We start from the raw sequence: 20289 nt of genomic DNA on the forward strand, positions 1-20289 counted from the left end.
CTTATCTGATTTCCTAAATCTAAAAGTACACTTTATTGAAGACATGCGTGGGTGATCAATAATTGAATCCGACATCAAAAAGTCATACTGGTCAAGCTTCAATTGAATATATTCCTTATATGTTAGCAGTTGCATCCATTCGTCTTTATCAAATCCCACGAAATTGTTTTTACTTTGCTGCATCCAAACCATGGGAGAAAATTTTCTGGAAGTTGACAAGCCACATTTCAACTTTAACTTATGAACGACATAATATTCGAATCCGAAAATTACGCCATGGTCCTGAGTCTTTCAGGAAGTTTTATTTCGTTTAGTTAGACACATGTCCAATGGGTTAGAGTACTTTATTTAAACTAAAAATTGGTTCTTGTCTTGCGGGTATATAAAGGCTGAAGCCCTTGCAAACTCACTCCCAGTTGATTAAAAAAACTCATTCAATCATGAACACTCCAAGTCGAAATTCAAGCATTATAGTAGATTTTCAATATTTACTCGGAAACAATAAACAAGTTTTTGTTAAGGAACTAGCATTCATGCCGGCTGGAACTGTGACACCTAATTTCTTTCATTTTAAGCCGCCGTTTAAAATCAAAGAATTGAATAATGAGACTCTTAAGAACAACACATAAATCAACGAAATATAAATGGATTGGATTGGTCAGCTGGTGATATACCGTATACATGTCTTGAAGATATACTTTCACCACTTAACAAGTATCAAACAGTTATTGTTCGGGGTGAAACAAAGAAAAGCTTTTTAACCAAATATTTATCAACTAACATAATCGATATAGATATTGGAAAAAGTTTAACTGAATTACCCAATTATTTCACTAATTGTACAATACATAAGAAAAAAATTTCACTACGATGTTTATTAAATAATTTGTTTAAGCCTTTTGTATTCTTAGAAAACTCTAATTATGAAATATATAGTAATGGTGACACATCCGTTTAAGATTTAGTAGAAAATAATTAGTGGACCTAACCTGATCGTTAACTATGGATTCCCTTAAAAAAATTTTTGGAAATGATCCCCGCAAAAAGGGATACATGATACATGATACATTACATAATGTAATTATTGCGCATCTGATACTCATTTCGAGAAGAACTGCGCCAAGAAACGCGATCAAGAAAAGCATAAAAAAGCTTAGTGTAATAAAAATAAATAATATAATATCATATTATATTATAAACAAAAATTAATTAAAACACTTTTATATTAATCTTGAATAAAATAATTTAAAACAAGAAGGAAAGCTAACTTCGGCAAGCCGAAGTTCATATACCCTGGCAGCTATTGCATTAATTAAATACTTTTGAAAACATTTAAATTATGATTTACTTGAGTATGTGCTAAAAAAAACATTGAAACTATGATGATTTGCAGCTCAATTATTAGATAGTTATTTTATATATTTTTATTATTTCTATGGGAGCCATATGCTATAGACGTCCGATTTTGATAAAATTTATACCATAATTCTGAAATAATTAAACATTGCTATATGTCGAAGAACTAAACAAAAAATTAAAAAACAGAAAAGTTATAATTTTTTTTCATTTATTTTTCCGATTGTTCCTATGGGAGCTATATGCAATAGTCGTCCGATTTTGATGAAATTTAAACCGTAATTCTGAAATATAAAACCATTACTATATGTTGAAGAACCAAACAAAAAATTAAAAAACAGCGAAGTTATAATTTTTTTTCATTTATTTTTCCGATTGTTCCTATGGGAGCTATATGCTATAGTCGTCCGATCCGGCTCGTTCCGACTTATATACTACCTGCAATAGAAAGACAACTTTTGGAAAGGTTTCATGCATATAGCTTAAAAACTGAGAGACTAGTTTGCATATAAACGGACGGACAGACGGACAGACGGACAGACGGACAGACGGACGGACAGACGGACAGACGGACGGACAGACGGACATGGCTAGATCGACTCTACTAGTGATGCTGATCAAGAATATATATACTTTATAGGGTCGGAAACGTCTCCTTCACTGCGTTGCAAACTTCTGACTGAAATTATAATACCCTCTGCAAGGGTATAAAACAAATATATATATATACCAAAAACTCAAAATATGTTTACATAATTTATACATCCATTCACAATGTTAATTTGTGGGCCCTCTGGATCAGGAAAAACAACATTTTTAGAAAACCTGATTTCCAAGAAGAATGATCTTTTTAATATTTCAATTGATCGAATTATTTGGTGTTATGGGGAGGAAAGTGCTAAACCAAATTTTAGTAATATTGAATACTTTAAAGGAGTTCCTGAAACAATCGAAAACGAAATTAATGAGCCTATTCTGTTGATTCTAGAAGACTTGATGATGGGTGCCTTTAACAAAAATGTTTGTGAACTGTTTACGAAAGGATCACATCACCGGAATTTATCAGTTGTTGTGGTTACTCAAAATATATTTCATAAATCATCGCATACCCGTGATATTTCACTAAATACCAAATATATAATAGCTTTTAAAAATCCCCGAGGTAAGCTTCAATTTCAATGTTTGGCAAGACAAATTTATCCAGAAAACCCAGCAGATTTATTTAGAATATATAAAGAAGTAACATATATTGTATGTGCTCAAAAAGGCTAGCAATAAACTACGAAGGCAATAATAAACAATAGCGATAGTGAACTGGTAAAAACAATAGTGGAAATAGTTTTGAACACATTACGAGGAAATCATAAGGTTACTAAAACGCATCTAAATTCCCTAAAAAAGTATAAAAGTGCATTGCGCTACCTTTCATGTCCAAAGCGCACATTAAACTCCAAAAGAAAAGTTCTTATTCAAAAAGGTGGATTTTTACCTATTCTACTAAGTTCGTTGCTCTCAGGAGTTTTTGGAAAAATTTTAAAAAAATGATTAAAAACAAACATAGTTTAAAAAAAGTAATTTTAATGAACCCCCACACCTTTCGAAAATTAACAAACAACTCTCGAGGAAATGAATTGATAAGTACAAAATTTTTACCAATTTTAAATAATAACAAAATAAGTGGTTTTGATAAATGGCTTAAAATTAGAGAAGAACTTAGTTCCTATCAAAATAAAAAACGTAACAAATCATGGAATATTCAAAATGAACAAAAATCGCCATTTATGTCAACCAAAACAACTGAATCGCGAACTACAGATTGGATTGATATAAAACCTACGACTTCTGAATTAAAACCAAAGTCTGATGCGACACTTGGGTCCCCTGAAAGTGATGATGAAGATTTTAAATCAAAAAAAATTCCTAATTCTGTTAACGTTCAACAAAAGTTTAAGTCTGATGTATCACTTCCAAAAAAGATAGAGTTCATTGACTTACCTACCGAGAGTGATGGAGAAGATTTTAAATCAACTAAAACACGAAATTTATTGAACGTTAAACGAAAAATAAGAAATACTTCGTTTTTAGACGAAAAAGAGGATATCAAAAAACTGGCAGTACCAAAAATAAAGCTTAGTGATCAACAACGCAAATTGAGAGTTAAGCTAAACTAAATTAAAGCGGTTTCATTACCATTTCAAGAAGCACACTTAGGAATAATATGATTATGATAAAGATATATAACTTGCTGTCGTAATATGGAATTCCAACATAAAAATATTGTAAAAAAATATACCCAATCGTAACAAAGATCTCCATGACTCCGAATCGAACTCAATTTTGTTACCATACTGATTAATTACAAAAACGTACTGCTTATCTGATTTCCTAAATCTAAAAGTACACTTTATTGAAGACATGCGTGGGTGATCAATAATTGAATCCGACATCAAAAAGTCATACTGGTCAAGCTTCAATTGAATATATTCCTTATATGTTAGCAGTTGCATCCATTCGTCTTTATCAAATCCCACGAAATTGTTTTTACTTTGCTGCATCCAAACCATGGGAGAAAATTTTCTGGAAGTTGACAAGCCACATTTCAACTTTAACTTATGAACGACATAATATTCGAATCCGAAAATTACGCCATGGTCCTGAGTCTTTCAGGAAGTTTTATTTCGTTTAGTTAGACACATGTCCATTGGGTTAGAGTACTTTATTTAAACTAAAAATTGGTTCTTGTCTTGCGGGTATATAAAGGCTGAAGCCCTTGCAAACTCACTCCCAGTTGATTAAAAAAACTCATTCAATCATGAACACTCCAAGTCGAAATTCAAGCATTATAGTAGATTTTCAATATTTACTCGGAAACAATAAACAAGTTTTTGTTAAGGAACTAGCATTCATGCCGGCTGGAACTGTGACACCTAATTTCTTTCATTTTAAGCCGCCGTTTAATATCAAAGAATTGAATAATGAGACTCTTAAGAACAACACATAAATCAACGAAATATAAATGGATTGGATTGGTCAGCTGGTGATATACCGTATACATGTCTTGAAGATATACTTTCACCACTTAACAAGTATCAAACAGTTATTGTTCGGGGTGAAACAAAGAAAAGCTTTTTAACCAAATATTTATCAACTAACATAATCGATATAGATATTGGAAAAAGTTTAACTGAATTACCCAATTATTTCACTAATTGTACAGTACATAAGAAAAAAATTTCACTACGATGTTTATTAAATAATTTGTTTAAGCCTTTTGTATTCTTAGAAAACTCTAATTATGAAATATATAGTAATGGTGACACATCCGTTTAAGATTTAGTAGAAAATAATTAGTGGACCTAACCTGATCGTTAACTATGGATTCCCTTAAAAAAATTTTTGGAAATGATCCCCGCAAAAAGGGATACATGATACATGATACATTACATAATGTAATTATTGCGCATCTGATACTCATTTCGAGAAGAACTGCGCCAAGAAACGCGATCAAGAAAAGCATAAAAAAGCTTAGTGTAATAAAAATAAATAATATAATATCATATTATAAACAAAAATTAAGTAAAACACTTTTATATTAATCTTGAATAAAATAATTTAAAACAAGAAGGAAAGCTAACTTCGGCAAGCCGAAGTTCATATACCCTGGCAGCTATTGCATTAATTAAATACTTTTGAAAACATTTAAATTATGATTTACTTGAGTATGTGCTAAAAAAAACATTGAAACTATGATGATTTGCGGCTCAATTATTAGATAGTTATTTTATATATTTTTATTATTTCTATGGGAGCCATATGCTATAGACGTCCGATTTTGATAAAATTTATACCATAATTCTGAAATAATTAAACATTGCTATATGTCGAAGAACTAAACAAAAAATTAAAAAACAGAAAAGTTATAATTTTTTTTCATTTATTTTTCAGATTGTTCCTATGGGAGCTATATGCAATAGTCGTCCGATTTTGATGAAATTTAAACCGTAATTCTGAAATATAAAACCATTACTATATCTCGAAGAACTAAACAAAAAATTAAAAAACAGCAAAGTGTTAATTTTTTTTCATTTATTTTTCCGATTGTTCCTATGGGAGCTATATGCTATAGTCGTCCGATTTTGATGAAATTTAAACCATAATTCTGAAATAATTAAACATTGCTATATGTTGAAGAACCAAACAAAAAATTAAAAAACAGCGAAGTTATAATTTTTTTTCATTTATTTTTCCGATTGTTCCTATGGGAGCTATATGCTATAGTCGTCCGATCCGGCTCGTTCCGACTTATATACTACCTGCAATAGAAAGACAACTTTTGGAAAAGTTTCATGCATATAGCTTAAAAACTGAGAGACTAGTTTGCATATAAACGGACGGACAGACGGACAGACGGACGGACAGACGGACAGACGGACGGACAGACGGACATGGCTAGATCGACTCTACTAGTGATGCTGATCAAGAATATATATACTTTATAGGGTCGGAAACGTCTCCTTCACTGCGTTGCAAACTTCTGACTGAAATTATAATACCCTCTGCAAGGGTATAAAAAAAATATATATATATACCAAAAACTAAAAATATGTTTACATAATTTATACATCCATTCACAATGTTAATTTGTGGGCCCTCTGGATCAGGAAAAACAACATTTTTAGAAAACCTGATTTCCAAGAAGAATGATCTTTTTAATATTTCAATTGATCGAATTATTTGGTGTTATGGGGAGGAAAGTGCTAAACCAAATTTTAGTAATATTGAATACTTTAAAGGAGTTCCTGAAACAATCGAAAACGAAATTAATGAGCCTATTCTGTTGATTCTAGAAGACTTGATGATGGGTGCCTTTAACAAAAATGTTTGTGAACTGTTTACGAAAGGATCACATCACCGGAATTTATCAGTTGTTGTGGTTACTCAAAATATATTTCATAAATCATCGCATACCCGTGCTATTTCACTAAATACCAAATATATAATAGCTTTTAAAAATCCCCGAGGTAAGCTTCAATTTCAATGTTTGGCAAGACAAATTTATCCAGAAAACCCAGCAGATTTATTTAGAATATATAAAGAAGTAACATATATTGTATGTGCTCAAAAAGGCTAGCAATAAACTACGAAGGCAATAATAAACAATAGCGATAGTGAACTGGTAAAAACAATAGTGGAAATAGTTTTGAACACATTACGAGGAAATCATAAGGTTACTAAAACGCATCTACCTTTCATGTCCAAAGCGCACATTAAACTCCAAAAGAAAAGTTCTTATTCAAAAAGGTGGATTTTTACCTATTCTACTAAGTTCGTTGCTCTCAGGAGTTTTTGGAAAAATTTTAAAAAAATGATTAAAAACAAACATAGTTTAAAAAAAGTAATTTTAATGAACCCCCACACCTTTCGAAAATTAACAAACAACTCTCGAGGAAATGAATTGATAAGTACAAAATTTTTACCAATTTTAAATAATAACAAAATAAGTGGTTTTGATAAATGGCTTAAAATTAGAGAAGAACTTAGTTCCTATCAAAATAAAAAACGTAACAAATCATGGAATATTCAAAATGAACAAAAATCGCCATTTATGTCAACCAAAACAACTGAATCGCGAACTACAGATTGGATTGATATAAAACCTACGACTTCTGAATTAAAACCAAAGTCTGATGCGACACTTGGGTCCCCTGAAAGTGATGATGAAGATTTTAAATCAAATAAAATTCCTAATTCTGTTAACGTTCAACAAAAGTTTAAGTCTGATGTATCACTTCCAAAAAAGATAGAGTTCATTGACTTACCTACCGAGAGTGATGGAGAAGATTTTAAATCAACTAAAACACGAAATTTATTGAACGTTAAACGAAAAATAAGAAATACTTCGTTTTTAGACGAAAAAGAGGATATCAAAAAACTGGCAGTACCAAAAATAAAGCTTAGTGATCAACAACGCAAATTGAGAGTTAAGCTAAACTAAATTAAAGCGGTTTCATTACCATTTCAAGAAGCACACTTAGGAATAATATGATTATGATAAAGATATATAACTTGCTGTCGTAATATGGAATTCCAACATAAAAATATTGTAAAAAAATATACCCAATCGTAACAAAGATCTCCATGACTCCGAATCGAACTCAATTTTGTTACCATACTGATTAATTACAAAAACGTACTGCTTATCTGATTTCCTAAATCTAAAAGTACACTTTATTGAAGACATGCGTGGGTGATCAATAATTGAATCCGACATCAAAAAGTCATACTGGTCAAGCTTCAATTGAATATATTCCTTATATGTTAGCAGTTGCATCCATTCGTCTTTATCAAATCCCACGAAATTGTTTTTACTTTGCTGCATCCAAACCATGGGAGAAAATTTTCTGGAAGTTGACAAGCCACATTTCAACTTTAACTTATGAACGACATAATATTCGAATCCGAAAATTACGCCATGGTCCTGAGTCTTTCAGGAAGTTTTATTTCGTTTAGTTAGACACATGTCCATTGGGTTAGAGTACTTTATTTAAACTAAAAATTGGTTCTTGTCTTGCGGGTATATAAAGGCTGAAGCCCTTGCAAACTCACTCCCAGTTGATTAAAAAAACTCATTCAATCATGAACACTCCAAGTCGAAATTCAAGCATTATAGTAGATTTTCAATATTTACTCGGAAACAATAAACAAGTTTTTGTTAAGGAACTAGCATTCATGCCGGCTGGAACTGTGACACCTAATTTCTTTCATTTTAAGCCGCCGTTTAATATCAAAGAATTGAATAATGAGACTCTTAAGAACAACACATAAATCAACGAAATATAAATGGATTGGATTGGTCAGCTGGTGATATACCGTATACATGTCTTGAAGATATACTTTCACCACTTAACAAGTATCAAACAGTTATTGTTCGGGGTGAAACAAAGAAAAGCTTTTTAACCAAATATTTATCAACTAACATAATCGATATAGATATTGGAAAAAGTTTAACTGAATTACCCAATTATTTCACTAATTGTACAGTACATAAGAAAAAAATTTCACTACGATGTTTATTAAATAATTTGTTTAAGCCTTTTGTATTCTTAGAAAACTCTAATTATGAAATATATAGTAATGGTGACACATCCGTTTAAGATTTAGTAGAAAATAATTAGTGGACCTAACCTGATCGTTAACTATGGATTCCCTTAAAAAAATTTTTGGAAATGATCCCCGCAAAAAGGGATACATGATACATGATACATTACATAATGTAATTATTGCGCATCTGATACTCATTTCGAGAAGAACTGCGCCAAGAAACGCGATCAAGAAAAGCATAAAAAAGCTTAGTGTAATAAAAATAAATAATATAATATCATATTATAAACAAAAATTAAGTAAAACACTTTTATATTAATCTTGAATAAAATAATTTAAAACAAGAAGGAAAGCTAACTTCGGCAAGCCGAAGTTCATATACCCTGGCAGCTATTGCATTAATTAAATACTTTTGAAAACATTTAAATTATGATTTACTTGAGTATGTGCTAAAAAAAACATTGAAACTATGATGATTTGCAGCTCAATTATTAGATAGTTATTTTATATATTTTTATTATTTCTATGGGAGCCATATGCTATAGACGTCCGATTTTGATAAAATTTATACCATAATTCTGAAATAATTAAACATTGCTATATGTCGAAGAACTAAACAAAAAATTAAAAAACAGAAAAGTTATAATTTTTTTTCATTTATTTTTCCGATTGTTCCTATGGGAGCTATATGCTATAGTCGTCCGATCCGGCTCGTTCCGACTTATATACTACCTGCAATAGAAAGACAACTTTTGGAAAAGTTTCATGCATATAGCTTAAAAGCTGAGAGACTAGTTTGCATATAAACGGACGGACAGACGAACAGACGGACGGACAGACGGACAGACGGACGGACAGACGGACATGGCTAGATCGACTCTACTAGTGATGCTGATCAAGAATATATATACTTTATAGGGTCGGAAACGTCTCCTTCACTGCGTTGCAAACTTCTGACTGAAATTATAATACCCTCTGCAAGGGTATAAAAAAAATATATATATATACCAAAAACTAAAAATATGTTTACATAATTTATACATCCATTCACAATGTTAATTTGTGGGCCCTCTGGATCAGGAAAAACAACATTTTTAGAAAACCTGATTTCCAAGAAGAATGATCTTTTTAATATTTCAATTGATCGAATTATTTGGTGTTATGGGGAGGAAAGTGCTAAACCAAATTTTAGTAATATTGAATACTTTAAAGGAGTTCCTGAAACAATCGAAAACGAAATTAATGAGCCTATTCTGTTGATTCTAGAAGACTTGATGATGGGTGCCTTTAACAAAAATGTTTGTGAACTGTTTACGAAAGGATCACATCACCGGAATTTATCAGTTGTTGTGGTTACTCAAAATATATTTCATAAATCATCGCATACCCGTGATATTTCACTAAATACCAAATATATAATAGCTTTTTAAAATCCCCGAGGTAAGCTTCAATTTCAATGTTTGGCAAGACAAATTTATCCAGAAAACCCAGCAGATTTATTTAGAATATATAAAGAAGTAACATATATTGTATGTGCTCAAAAAGGCTAGCAATAAACTACGAAGGCAATAATAAACAATAGCGATAGTGAACTGGTAAAAACAATAGTGGAAATAGTTTTGAACACATTACGAGGAAATCATAAGGTTACTAAAACGCATCTAAATTCCCTAAAAAAGTATAAAAGTGCATTGCGCTACCTTTCATGTCCAAAGCGCACATTAAACTCCAAAAGAAAAGTTCTTATTCAAAAAGGTGGATTTTTACCTATTCTACTAAGTTCGTTGCTCTCAGGAGTTTTTGGAAAAATTTTAAAAAAATGATTAAAAACAAACATAGTTTAAAAAAAGTAATTTTAATGAACACCCACACCTTTCGAAAATTAATAAACAACTCTCGAGGAAATGAATTGATAAGTACAAAATTTTTACCAATTTTAAATAATAACAAAATAAGTGGTTTTGATAAATGGCTTAAAATTAGAGAAGAACTTAGTTCCTATCAAAATAAAAAACGTAACAAATCATGGAATATTCAAAATGAACAAAAATCGCCATTTATGTCAACCAAAACAACTGAATCGCAAACTACAGATTGGATTGATATAAAACCTACGACTTCTGAATTAAAACCAAAGTCTGATGCGACACTTGGGTCCCCTGAAAGTGATGATGAAGATTTTAAATCAAAAAAAATTCCTAATTCTGTTAACGTTCAACAAAAGTTTAAGTCTGATGTATCACTTCCAAAAAAGATAGAGTTCATTGACTTACCTACCGAGAGTGATGGAGAAGATTTTAAATCAACTAAAACACGAAATTTATTGAACGTTAAACGAAAAATAAGAAATACTTCGTTTTTAGACGAAAAAGAGGATATCAAAAAACTGGCAGTACCAAAAATAAAGCTTAGTGATCAACAACGCAAATTGAGAGTTAAGCTAAACTAAATTAAAGCGGTTTCATTACCATTTCAAGATTTTAAATATATAACAGGACGAGAAAAGTTGTCTAGATCGGTTCGAACTAAGCCGGTGCAAATAGGGAAAAACAAAATTAATTGGATATCTTATCAATAACAGAAATTTCAATATAAAGATGTGTTATTCAAATGAGTTGTTTGTCACATTGCTTAGTAATGATTCAATGAATGTTTTTCCTTAGTAAATGCTTAAACATTTAGATACTCAAATGTTCCTGTTGAATCTAAAATACCTGAAAATGGATTGATTTTTATTTATACTGACATAATCAAACCAAGGTCTGTAGGTTGTAAAAGACCTCGATGTCTTCGTGTAATGCATTATAATGGAAAAGAAAGAAATATTCAATTTAAAAATATTGAATATTATCCTTTAGATATATGGTCTTCAAACGAAATCTCAATACTAATTACTGATTCAAATGGATATAAGGTTCCTTTTGAAACTTCAGCTGTTCTGATTTTTGTAACTCTACACTTTAGAAAAAAAAGAAGGTTAAGCCCATAAATAATACGTACCCCAATATATATAATATAATATAATAATATATAATAATACATACATAATATTGGCAGTCTGTATGTGTCTCCACGAATTATTCAGCAAGGACGAGGAATTGGGAATTTTTTTAGCGTTCTTTTTAATTATATAAAACCCCTTTTCCTTTCGGGTATAACTGCTATAAAAAATCAGGCTGCAGAGACTGGTAAAGCAGTAATAAATGAATTTGGCCGAAAGCCTTTAAAAAATATTATTCAAGAACAGAGCAAGATTGCGTGAACAAATCTCTCAAATAAAGCAATAAATAAAATGACACGCTCTCAAAATGGTAGCGGAAAAAGGAATAAAAAGCGCGGGTCGAGAAAAAACGTTATCTTTTAACTTCTAAACGACAAGGTAAACATACCCACCACCATCAAAAAGGAAAAAAAAAATCAAGGAAATCGAATATTAGTGATATTTTTTCTAAAGTAAAATGAGTAACCATATTGAATGTATGAAAAGCGAACTAGATTTGTTTACACCACACCCTACGCAAAGTTCTATTCTAAGAACTGAAGAAGTCTCATACAATCCTATTGCATCCTTGGACGGCGCCTCCTCAATTGAATTTGTTTGCTTGGGAAATGGTGAAACATATCGAGACTTATCAAGTGTTTATTTACGGCTTGTGGTGCAACTCAAAAAAAATGATAATAACGTCATTGAAGGAAACGCTGTCGGTGTAGTAAACAATATTTTACATTCAATATTTAGAAGTTCCTCAGTTTATTTAAATAACATATTAGTATCGCAGAGTGATAATAATTATCATAATAGAGCTCATTTGCAAATAATTTTAAACTATGGGAGTGATGCATCAGAAAGCCACTTGGCTTCCCAAGGCTATTTCCCGAATTTCGGAAGATTAACAGCAGGAAAATACGTTTATCCAGCCACTAATGAAACTCTGAAAAATATTTTCCAAAATAGTAATAAGGTCAAATTATTCGGAAAAGTTCATGGTGATATTTTTAACCAAAGCAAACTGCTTCTTAATAATGTAGATCTAAGAATTAATTTTAACATTGAAAAAACAGCATTTTATTTAATGGAAAATGAAACTGAATCAAATTTAAAGATACTAGAAGCACAACTCTTTATGAATCATATAACAGTTAACCCAAGCATTTTATTGGCTCATCATTATGTTTTACAAACAAAAAATGCTTTATACCCATTCAGTAAAGTAGAAGTCAAATCTTTTACAATATATCCAGGCAACAATACACTATCAATAGATAACGCAGTTATTGGGCAACTACCCAATTTTTTGGCTTTTAGTATGGTTAAAAACCGCTCATACTCAGGAAACCGAGGCTTAGATCCATTTCATTTTGAACATTTTAAAATGCAACGCTTTAACCTAATGGTTAACGGAGTTCAAGTTCCTTCCCAGGCCTTAGAATTTGATTACTCGAACGCTGAAAATGTTCAAAGCTCTAGAAGTTATAATATGCTATTCAGATCGACTGGAATAAAGCATTATGATCGTGGTCTACAAATAACCTAGGAAATGTTTGATACTAACAGTTTCATATTAGCCTTTGACCTAACTACTGATCATTCGAATTCCACTGTATGCTCAAATTTGATGTCACAGGGCACTATGCGAATCGAAGGAAGATTTTCAGAACCCCTAAGTGAAGCAGTTACTTGTCTGGTATACTGTGAATATGATTCCATGATTGATATTGATAAACATAGAAATATTCGAACGCTTTTTTAAAATGAATACTTTACAAATTCAACAATTGCTTTCTAAACATGCCAAAACACAATAAATTTTACAAGGAGTTTTTCCTTCGGACCAGCTACCCAAAACCATTTTTAAACATCCTGCTCTAATTATTGCGAACACCGGCACTTCAGATCAGCCCGGAACTCATTGTTCGCAGATCAGCAGAATTTTTCGATTCATATGGACAATATCCCCAGAAAAGAGAATTCGTAACATTTTTAAGATCAAACGCTTATAAATACTTTTGTAATAAGCAACAACTACAAAGATATTTTTCTAATACCTGCGGTCACTATTGCATGCTGTATGGCCTTTTTAAAAGTAAAAACAAATCACTTAAAAATTTCTTAAAATATTTCAAGAAAAATGACTTCTCATACAATGACAAAATAATACTTAAAATGTTTAAGTCCAATTTTAAGAAATAAAATTCGAGTTTTTAAAAGATAATTAATTTAGTTTATTTAATGTTTCAGTTCGATACAATCGTCGGCTTAGCTTATAATATCTAAGCATAAGACTAAGGGCTTCTTTTTTTAATACAGGCAGCATATGAAACTGGAATGTGTCAGGGCCAGACGTGGCATCATCATCGCTCCAGGGACAAAGTTTGTAATGGAATCCAAATTTAGAATAAATTAGCTCCTTTTCCTCCAAATCCTCCAGAGTAGCCTTTAGGTATTTAAGCCTCTCCAAGTGTTGTTCGAAAAGCATGTCTTCAAATTGCATCAAGAAGACTTCAATTTGTTGAGCGTACATCTTAAGGGAGAAGTGGTCGTTTCTGACGATTGCTTTAAGACTGATGTTGGATTTAGAAACCCAGGGCTTTATATTGGAAAAATGCATTTATTTCTCTTTCTTATTTACTGACAAAAATTCTATTTGCACACAACTATATCTATTTACATCTTTTCCTTTATATATTATATGAGTTCTCATTTAATTTCCTATAAGGTGTCTTAGTACAAAACTTAGTAACTTTTAGGTAAAAATATCCAAACATCTTTGTTGTCCTTGTCTGTTAAATAAAGAGCTACTTTGGTTCCATATGGTGTCTTTTTCAACTTGCATCCAGTGATCTTATACTCGAATCCAATACATAGATTTTCAATTTTTGTATAACCAATCACAGGCTTCAATTCGTTCAATGTTTCTAAGAAGTCCTAAGAAATCAACAAAAATTACTTTATGCTTTATTTATCGTCAATATATATGCATACCATTTTTGAACAGCGCTAGTTTTGATTCGATGTGCTCTAGTACCTAACAGCTGTGTACTAATTGATTTACCTAAGATTACTTGGTCTTTTATACTATCCAGAACATGAAAAATATACCGATATCTTTTTTCTCTTTTATACATACGAATATACACAAACACAATAAAACTAAAACACGTAACTGTGCTATATTTTCATATATACTTTATTATAGCTATCTCTATCTTTAAGAAATATTTACAAAAAAATATACCTATGTCTCTTTATAAGAAAACATATACGAAACATAGTTCAAGCTATGTAATGCTTTCATGTTTACATTATTATATCTATCTCTTTTTTAAATAAGTAAATAGTTACAAAATATATGTATCCATGACCCTATATAAGACAACATTTTTAAAGAAAACTCAGTTTATATTTTTTAAATTAAAATGAGGAACATCCTTTGTGAGTTGTGTCCAGAAACAAAATCGTTTACTAGACGCATAGGCCTCAAAAATCATATCTTAAAGTTACATATCTTTAACTATCAAAAATCTGTTATTTCTGTCCAAAAGTACAAACATTCTGGTTGCGATATGATTATAACGCTCATCTCCTGTTGAAGCATGATGCAGTCTTAAAAAGCATTTGCAAGGCACAAGAAAATTATCAAATAAAGAAAAACAATTTTAACCACTACATTTTTGTAAAAGGTTTTTTATTTATTATAATTTTTTTTTCAACATGGAAAATTACAATCCTGGATCAAATAAAACGTCTAGTAGGTTGTGTTCTTCGTCTTCATCCATCATTTTTAAATATTCGTTCGAGGGGTTGGACTCGATGATCTGATCAAAGATGTGATCATCATCAGGAAACGTATTGCCTTGAGAGTTTGAGAAAGCTTCGTCCAATTCAAATCTCTGTCCACATTGAAATTGATCATCGTCTTCATCGTCTTCATCGTCCCGTATTAGTTGATTCAAAACTTCTTGAGTGGTCCTCCCCAATGGAAAATCGCTACACTCAAGGGAGCCATAGTCAGCTCCAATTGGCTCCGTTTTAGTTGACACTGTAGCAGGCGCAAACACGCCTCGTAGAACCAGCTCAACCGCATCCTGAGAGTCGGAAGCATCCAGAGGTTCCTGATCTGTGTTTTCAATAATAATTACATCCGAGTCTTTGGTAGGGGGTACTTCCACCTCGTCCTCGGAGTCAATGAATTGCACAGTTACATCCATTGGTATCCTGAGAATTTGAGTGGTGTCATTTTTATAGTCTAGAATGTTTACTTAACAGTTTGACATATACAGGGAGTGCATACAGGTATGTTTTACTCCGAGAACCAATCCGATTGGTTCTTGAATATAGAAACCCGCCCAGACACCTGTCTAATGGATATCAGAGGTCAAATCAATACAAGGATGGATAACAAGTTATCGGGTGGTGAACGTGGTGTAGGAGGGTTCAGGTTCTAGGTAAATATTGATGGTGTATCAACCTTGTTCTTAGGTTAGGGTCAACATTAGCTTAAGATGTTGCATTGCAACCATGGACATTTCCCAAAGCCTTAAGCTGAGAGTAGCTTGAATATACGGGAGCAACGGTTTTTTAACGGTTTTATAGTCAGGTGAATTTTTTCCAAATGCATTCACATACAAATTTCATAATCAGTGCACATGATATCCGATGGAACCCCCTCGTTTTATTTGGTTTGTAAATATTCTCGCCAAATGTTCGGACCGATCCTTATCGTTTGAGAAAATGTACGAGAAAGTGAACCCGCATACCCACGAACTCTAATCTCAACCCCCATCCACTTGTGCGTCCTCACGTCTGCTTGTGCGCGAAGGTGTGAAATTATAATTTTGATAGTTTTGATCAAAAAGAGTAATTTTTAATTAAGAATCGTGAAAAGTATTGGAAAGGTCTTGAAAAATGCTTTTGAATGATACCAATTTTAGTAGAGGGGACTTACTTAACCGGCGCTCGGGAGCGGCGGTCGTCGGGTGCGGTGGCCGTCGGGTGCGGTGGCCGTCGGGTGCGGCGGTTAGCTTAGACACCTAAACCCATGGTGCTTGTCTAGGATAAGCCGGGTTCGCTGCTCCCGTAAGTCCCCGCTACTACCCCAAAAACAGAGGAAAACCGAAAAAATTATATGCACCCACCAAAAAAAAATTTGGTATCATTCGAAGCATTTTTCAAGACCTTTCCAATGGTATACTTTTCACGATTCTTAATTAAAAATTAATTAACTATCAAAATTATAATTTCACACCATCGCGCACAAGCAGACGTGAGGACGCACAAGTGGATGGGGGTTTAGATTAGAGTTCGTGGGTATGAGGGCTCACTTTCTCATACCCTTTCTCATGGATGGGGGTTGAGATTAGAGTTCGTGGGTATGCGGGTTCACTTTCTCGTACATTTTCTTAAACGATAAGGATCGGTCCGAACATTTGGCGAGAATATTTACAAACCAAATAAAACGAGGGTGTTCCATCGTATATCATGTGCACTGATTATGAAATTTGTATGTGAATGCATTTGGAAAAAATTCACCTGACTATAAATCCGTTAAAAAACCGTTGCTCCCGTATATTCAAGCTACTGGTAACCGTCCATCCTTTGTGACTCTGAAAATATAATAATGAGAAAATATAATATAATATATAATAATGAGAGGGAAATATGTAATTTTATTAAAACATGATTGTTAGTTTGTAAAACACTTACCGAATAATGTTTCATTTAAATGAACGTAGGACGCAAAACCTTCCCTGCTCCTCGTACCGCCATAATTTAGCTCCATTATCAAGCTTGGACTTAGTATTCTACTAAAATTTTTTGGCAGGTTGTCCTTTAAAAGTGTTTTCAATAATGCAATCTGAAAAATAAATATAATCAATAAAATTTGGAAATATAAATTATTTCAAGTTTTACTTTTTCGGAGAGGAATGTTTAGGCTTTTTATAAAACACTTACATATTTAAGCTCATTCCCAGTTATTTGGGAGTCGACTTCCTTGAACTGTTCAAAGGAAGTTAAAGGGAATTGGGGAAAAAATTTAGTTTCTGCCGGTCCCATCTTCTTTAAAATCGCCAACATTTGGCAGTTTGCTTCTAGCATAGCCGTCATAAGGCTTTTCACCTCCACGACCTCCCCATTGAGCTCTCGAGCATTCTAACTCTTACCTCGACCTCCGAAGAGGAAGAGAGAGTGGATGGCGCCTCGAGGGGAACTGGGGTGAAAGTAAATTTGGGCATATGCTGATCCATTTTACTTGAAACGAAAAAAATTATGTTAGCAATTTTTTATAAAAACAACTTATTATTAACAACTTTGAAAACGCAAATATTGCTTAAATAAGTAACAGTTCTATGGATTATTACATTTACTTAATTACTTTAATTTAATAATTCAAATTGACACTCACTTGCTAAAATGTAAATAGTGATAGTAGATAGTAGGTATTTTGTAAAAAGTCGTACTTTAGCTTTGTCATTGTCACCAACAGTTTTTTTTAATTATAAAGTTATTTTTATGTTAACTAAGCTTTGTCGCGCGCGAATCCCAGGCGTAAGAGCCCACCTCCCGCCCAACCGACCGAGGGGCGCAGTCGTATAACGCAAGACACGAATACGCGAAAGATAAACCGATTCGAGGAAATTTTGAAAAAAAAACAATTCTGCTTCACTGTTCCAATTACAATCAGTGAGGAGAATACCCAAAGATAAAGTTAAGACTGGTGTGTCAAAAAAACTATATATATTTTAAAATCTGTGGCCTTCAACAAAGAAACCATTATCTTTTTTAAACAACTTTGAAATTTTTAATGGGATATTAGGTTTGACAAATATTATTCGTCATCTTGATAGAAATCATAAAATTACTAAAAATGTATTGATTAATATTTCCAAATCTATCAGTTTTTTCGCCAGTGAATTTTTTTTCTACAGTTTTGTACACAGACAATTTTATTTTTATCATTGCTAATTGGAAGACCTGGAACTTCACTATAAACAGTTACATGGCTAATACGTTTTCCAACTTGTTTGCATTTCATGCAGCCACTAAATGAGTTGGCACCTGGTGTCCCACACATAAACGATCTTGCGGGGGCATCACAGATAAAAGACCTTAGTTTTAATACGACACGTTTGTCACCAATTTTAAAGGGACAATCAGAAAGTTTTACCAGCTCAGATACAAAATCCCTCATACATTCGTCTACATTAGCCGGCTTTCGACTACCAACATAAGAGCCAATCAAAAACACATCACTGCTGGGAATATTTTGAAAGTATCATAAAATTGGCCACAAACTGGTATTTGAACTTTTAAAAAGCGGTAGTCCGTCAACGTTGACGTCTAAAACTATTTCGGCATTATCTACGAGCTTATCTTTTATAAATTCCTAATAATTTTTGATGCCAATGTGAGTGTAGTGACCAGGTCTAACAGTACGGATAACCGCTTTAGGTAAATTTAAGTTGAGAAGGCCGTTAGCCGAACGAGGAACATCTAGATTTTCCGAATTCAAAATTTTTAAAAGTGCATCAAGTTGATCTCTAGTAACATTATTATTATGGTACCATTCTAATAATTTTTCACGGAGATTCATAGGTATCATATTCAAAAGAATAGTTTGATGCACTTTTATCCGATTCGGGTTCACATAAATTTGGGCATTCATTTCCAGAGTTATTTTCTGTATCAAAAGTAAGAGCTCTAGCAGCCGATTGCTGAAGCTCTTCCTTTTGTTTTTTCGTTAAACGGTGAATATTTGACCGCGACATTCCCCTCATTTTAAATTATATTAGTTTTGTTTATTTTGTAAAATATTTTTTTCAATTAAATTATTAAATTGTTTTATTTATTTAATGTTTAATTATTTTTTAAATTTATGTTTATTTTTCTTAAATTTTTGTTCACTTAATTTTGTGTTCATAGGTCCACCCTAATAAAACACAATTTGTATGTAGATGTTAGTCCACCCTAGGTAGAATTAAAACGAAAAGAGAAAAAAGAGAGCACACAAATAAACGAAACGAGTTCACAAAACACAAAATTTAAATTTATGAAATATATATAAATTACCTTATGTTTTGAAATAGTTCTTCTGGAATTAAACGAAAATAATATTTAAAACGCATTAATTAAATTAACACAATTTATGGATATGTATTTATTATAAAATAAAACTCAAGTCTTATTGCAGTGTACGCTCAAAAAAATAATTCTTTTTAGTTGTTTGATTAACAGCCACACACAGTTTTGGGAACAATTTGTTTACATTTGTTTTGACCGTACATTGTATATAAGATTTTTAATAAGTTTTTATAAATTTAATGTTTTTTGGCACAGGTACACATCACATATTGTTTTAATTAATCCAGCGTTTGGTTCATGTTTTTGACCGTACACTGTATATAAGATTGTTAATAAGTGTTTATAAATTAAATGTTTTTTTGGCACAGGTACACATCACATATTGTTTTAATTAATCCAGTGTTTGGTTCATGTTATTTTATGAACAGTATTGGAACTCCTTTTTAGTTTGTTTATATCAACACTGTGGCGACCTGTACCAGCAGAGAGCGACGCTAAGGAGAAGAGTAATGCTCTCTCCTATCTCCACAGTAGGTTTGGCTGGTACTTTGCCAATCCGTTGGCAACGCCTTATTATTAGTTCCAGAGTCACCGACCAGAGCGGATGGTCAATAAAGAATATAATTATCAGTTGATATAAAGTGTTTTCATTCAGTGGGAGATCATGGTCTTTACACTGGCGAAGAGAATAAAACCGGAGATCAAGTTTGTGCTAACATTTTGCAAAAGAAATGTAAGTAGAAGAAAAGAAG

General features: G+C 32.1%; 2 protein-coding genes across 3 annotated transcripts; both read right to left on the bottom strand.

Annotated features, from left to right (window-relative positions):
• Positions 1-15142: 15142 nt before the first annotated feature.
• Positions 15143-16648, bottom strand: LOC128263714 (uncharacterized). Its single transcript, XM_052998806.1, has 2 exons — positions 15737-16648; positions 15143-15673 (listed from the first exon to the last, which is right to left on the bottom strand). Exons 1-2 carry the CDS (start codon positions 15745-15747, stop codon positions 15178-15180), a joined length of 507 nt encoding a protein of 168 aa, XP_052854766.1. The 5' UTR covers positions 15748-16648; the 3' UTR covers positions 15143-15177.
• A 273-nt stretch (positions 16649-16921) lies between these two features.
• On the bottom strand, positions 16922-20055 carry LOC128263716 (uncharacterized). 2 transcript variants are annotated; one of them, XR_008268493.1, is made up of 4 exons: positions 17862-20055; positions 17411-17707; positions 17162-17312; positions 16922-17061 (listed from the first exon to the last, which is right to left on the bottom strand). XR_008268493.1 is itself a non-coding variant. In XM_052998807.1 (3 exons), the coding sequence occupies exons 1-3, from the start codon at positions 17561-17563 to the stop codon at positions 17033-17035; spliced, it is 333 nt and encodes a 110-aa protein (XP_052854767.1). In that variant the 5' UTR covers positions 17564-17798; the 3' UTR covers positions 16922-17032. The 2 variants fall into 2 exon arrangements, 1 of the variants encoding a protein (XP_052854767.1); XM_052998807.1 differs by lacking the exon at positions 17862-20055 and having other exon boundaries at positions 17411-17798.
• Positions 20056-20289: the final 234 nt, after the last annotated feature.

The sequence above is a fragment of the Drosophila gunungcola genome, unplaced genomic scaffold (assembly GCF_025200985.1).
Source record: "Drosophila gunungcola strain Sukarami unplaced genomic scaffold, Dgunungcola_SK_2 000016F, whole genome shotgun sequence".
Lineage (NCBI taxonomy): Eukaryota > Metazoa > Arthropoda > Insecta > Diptera > Drosophilidae > Drosophila > Drosophila gunungcola.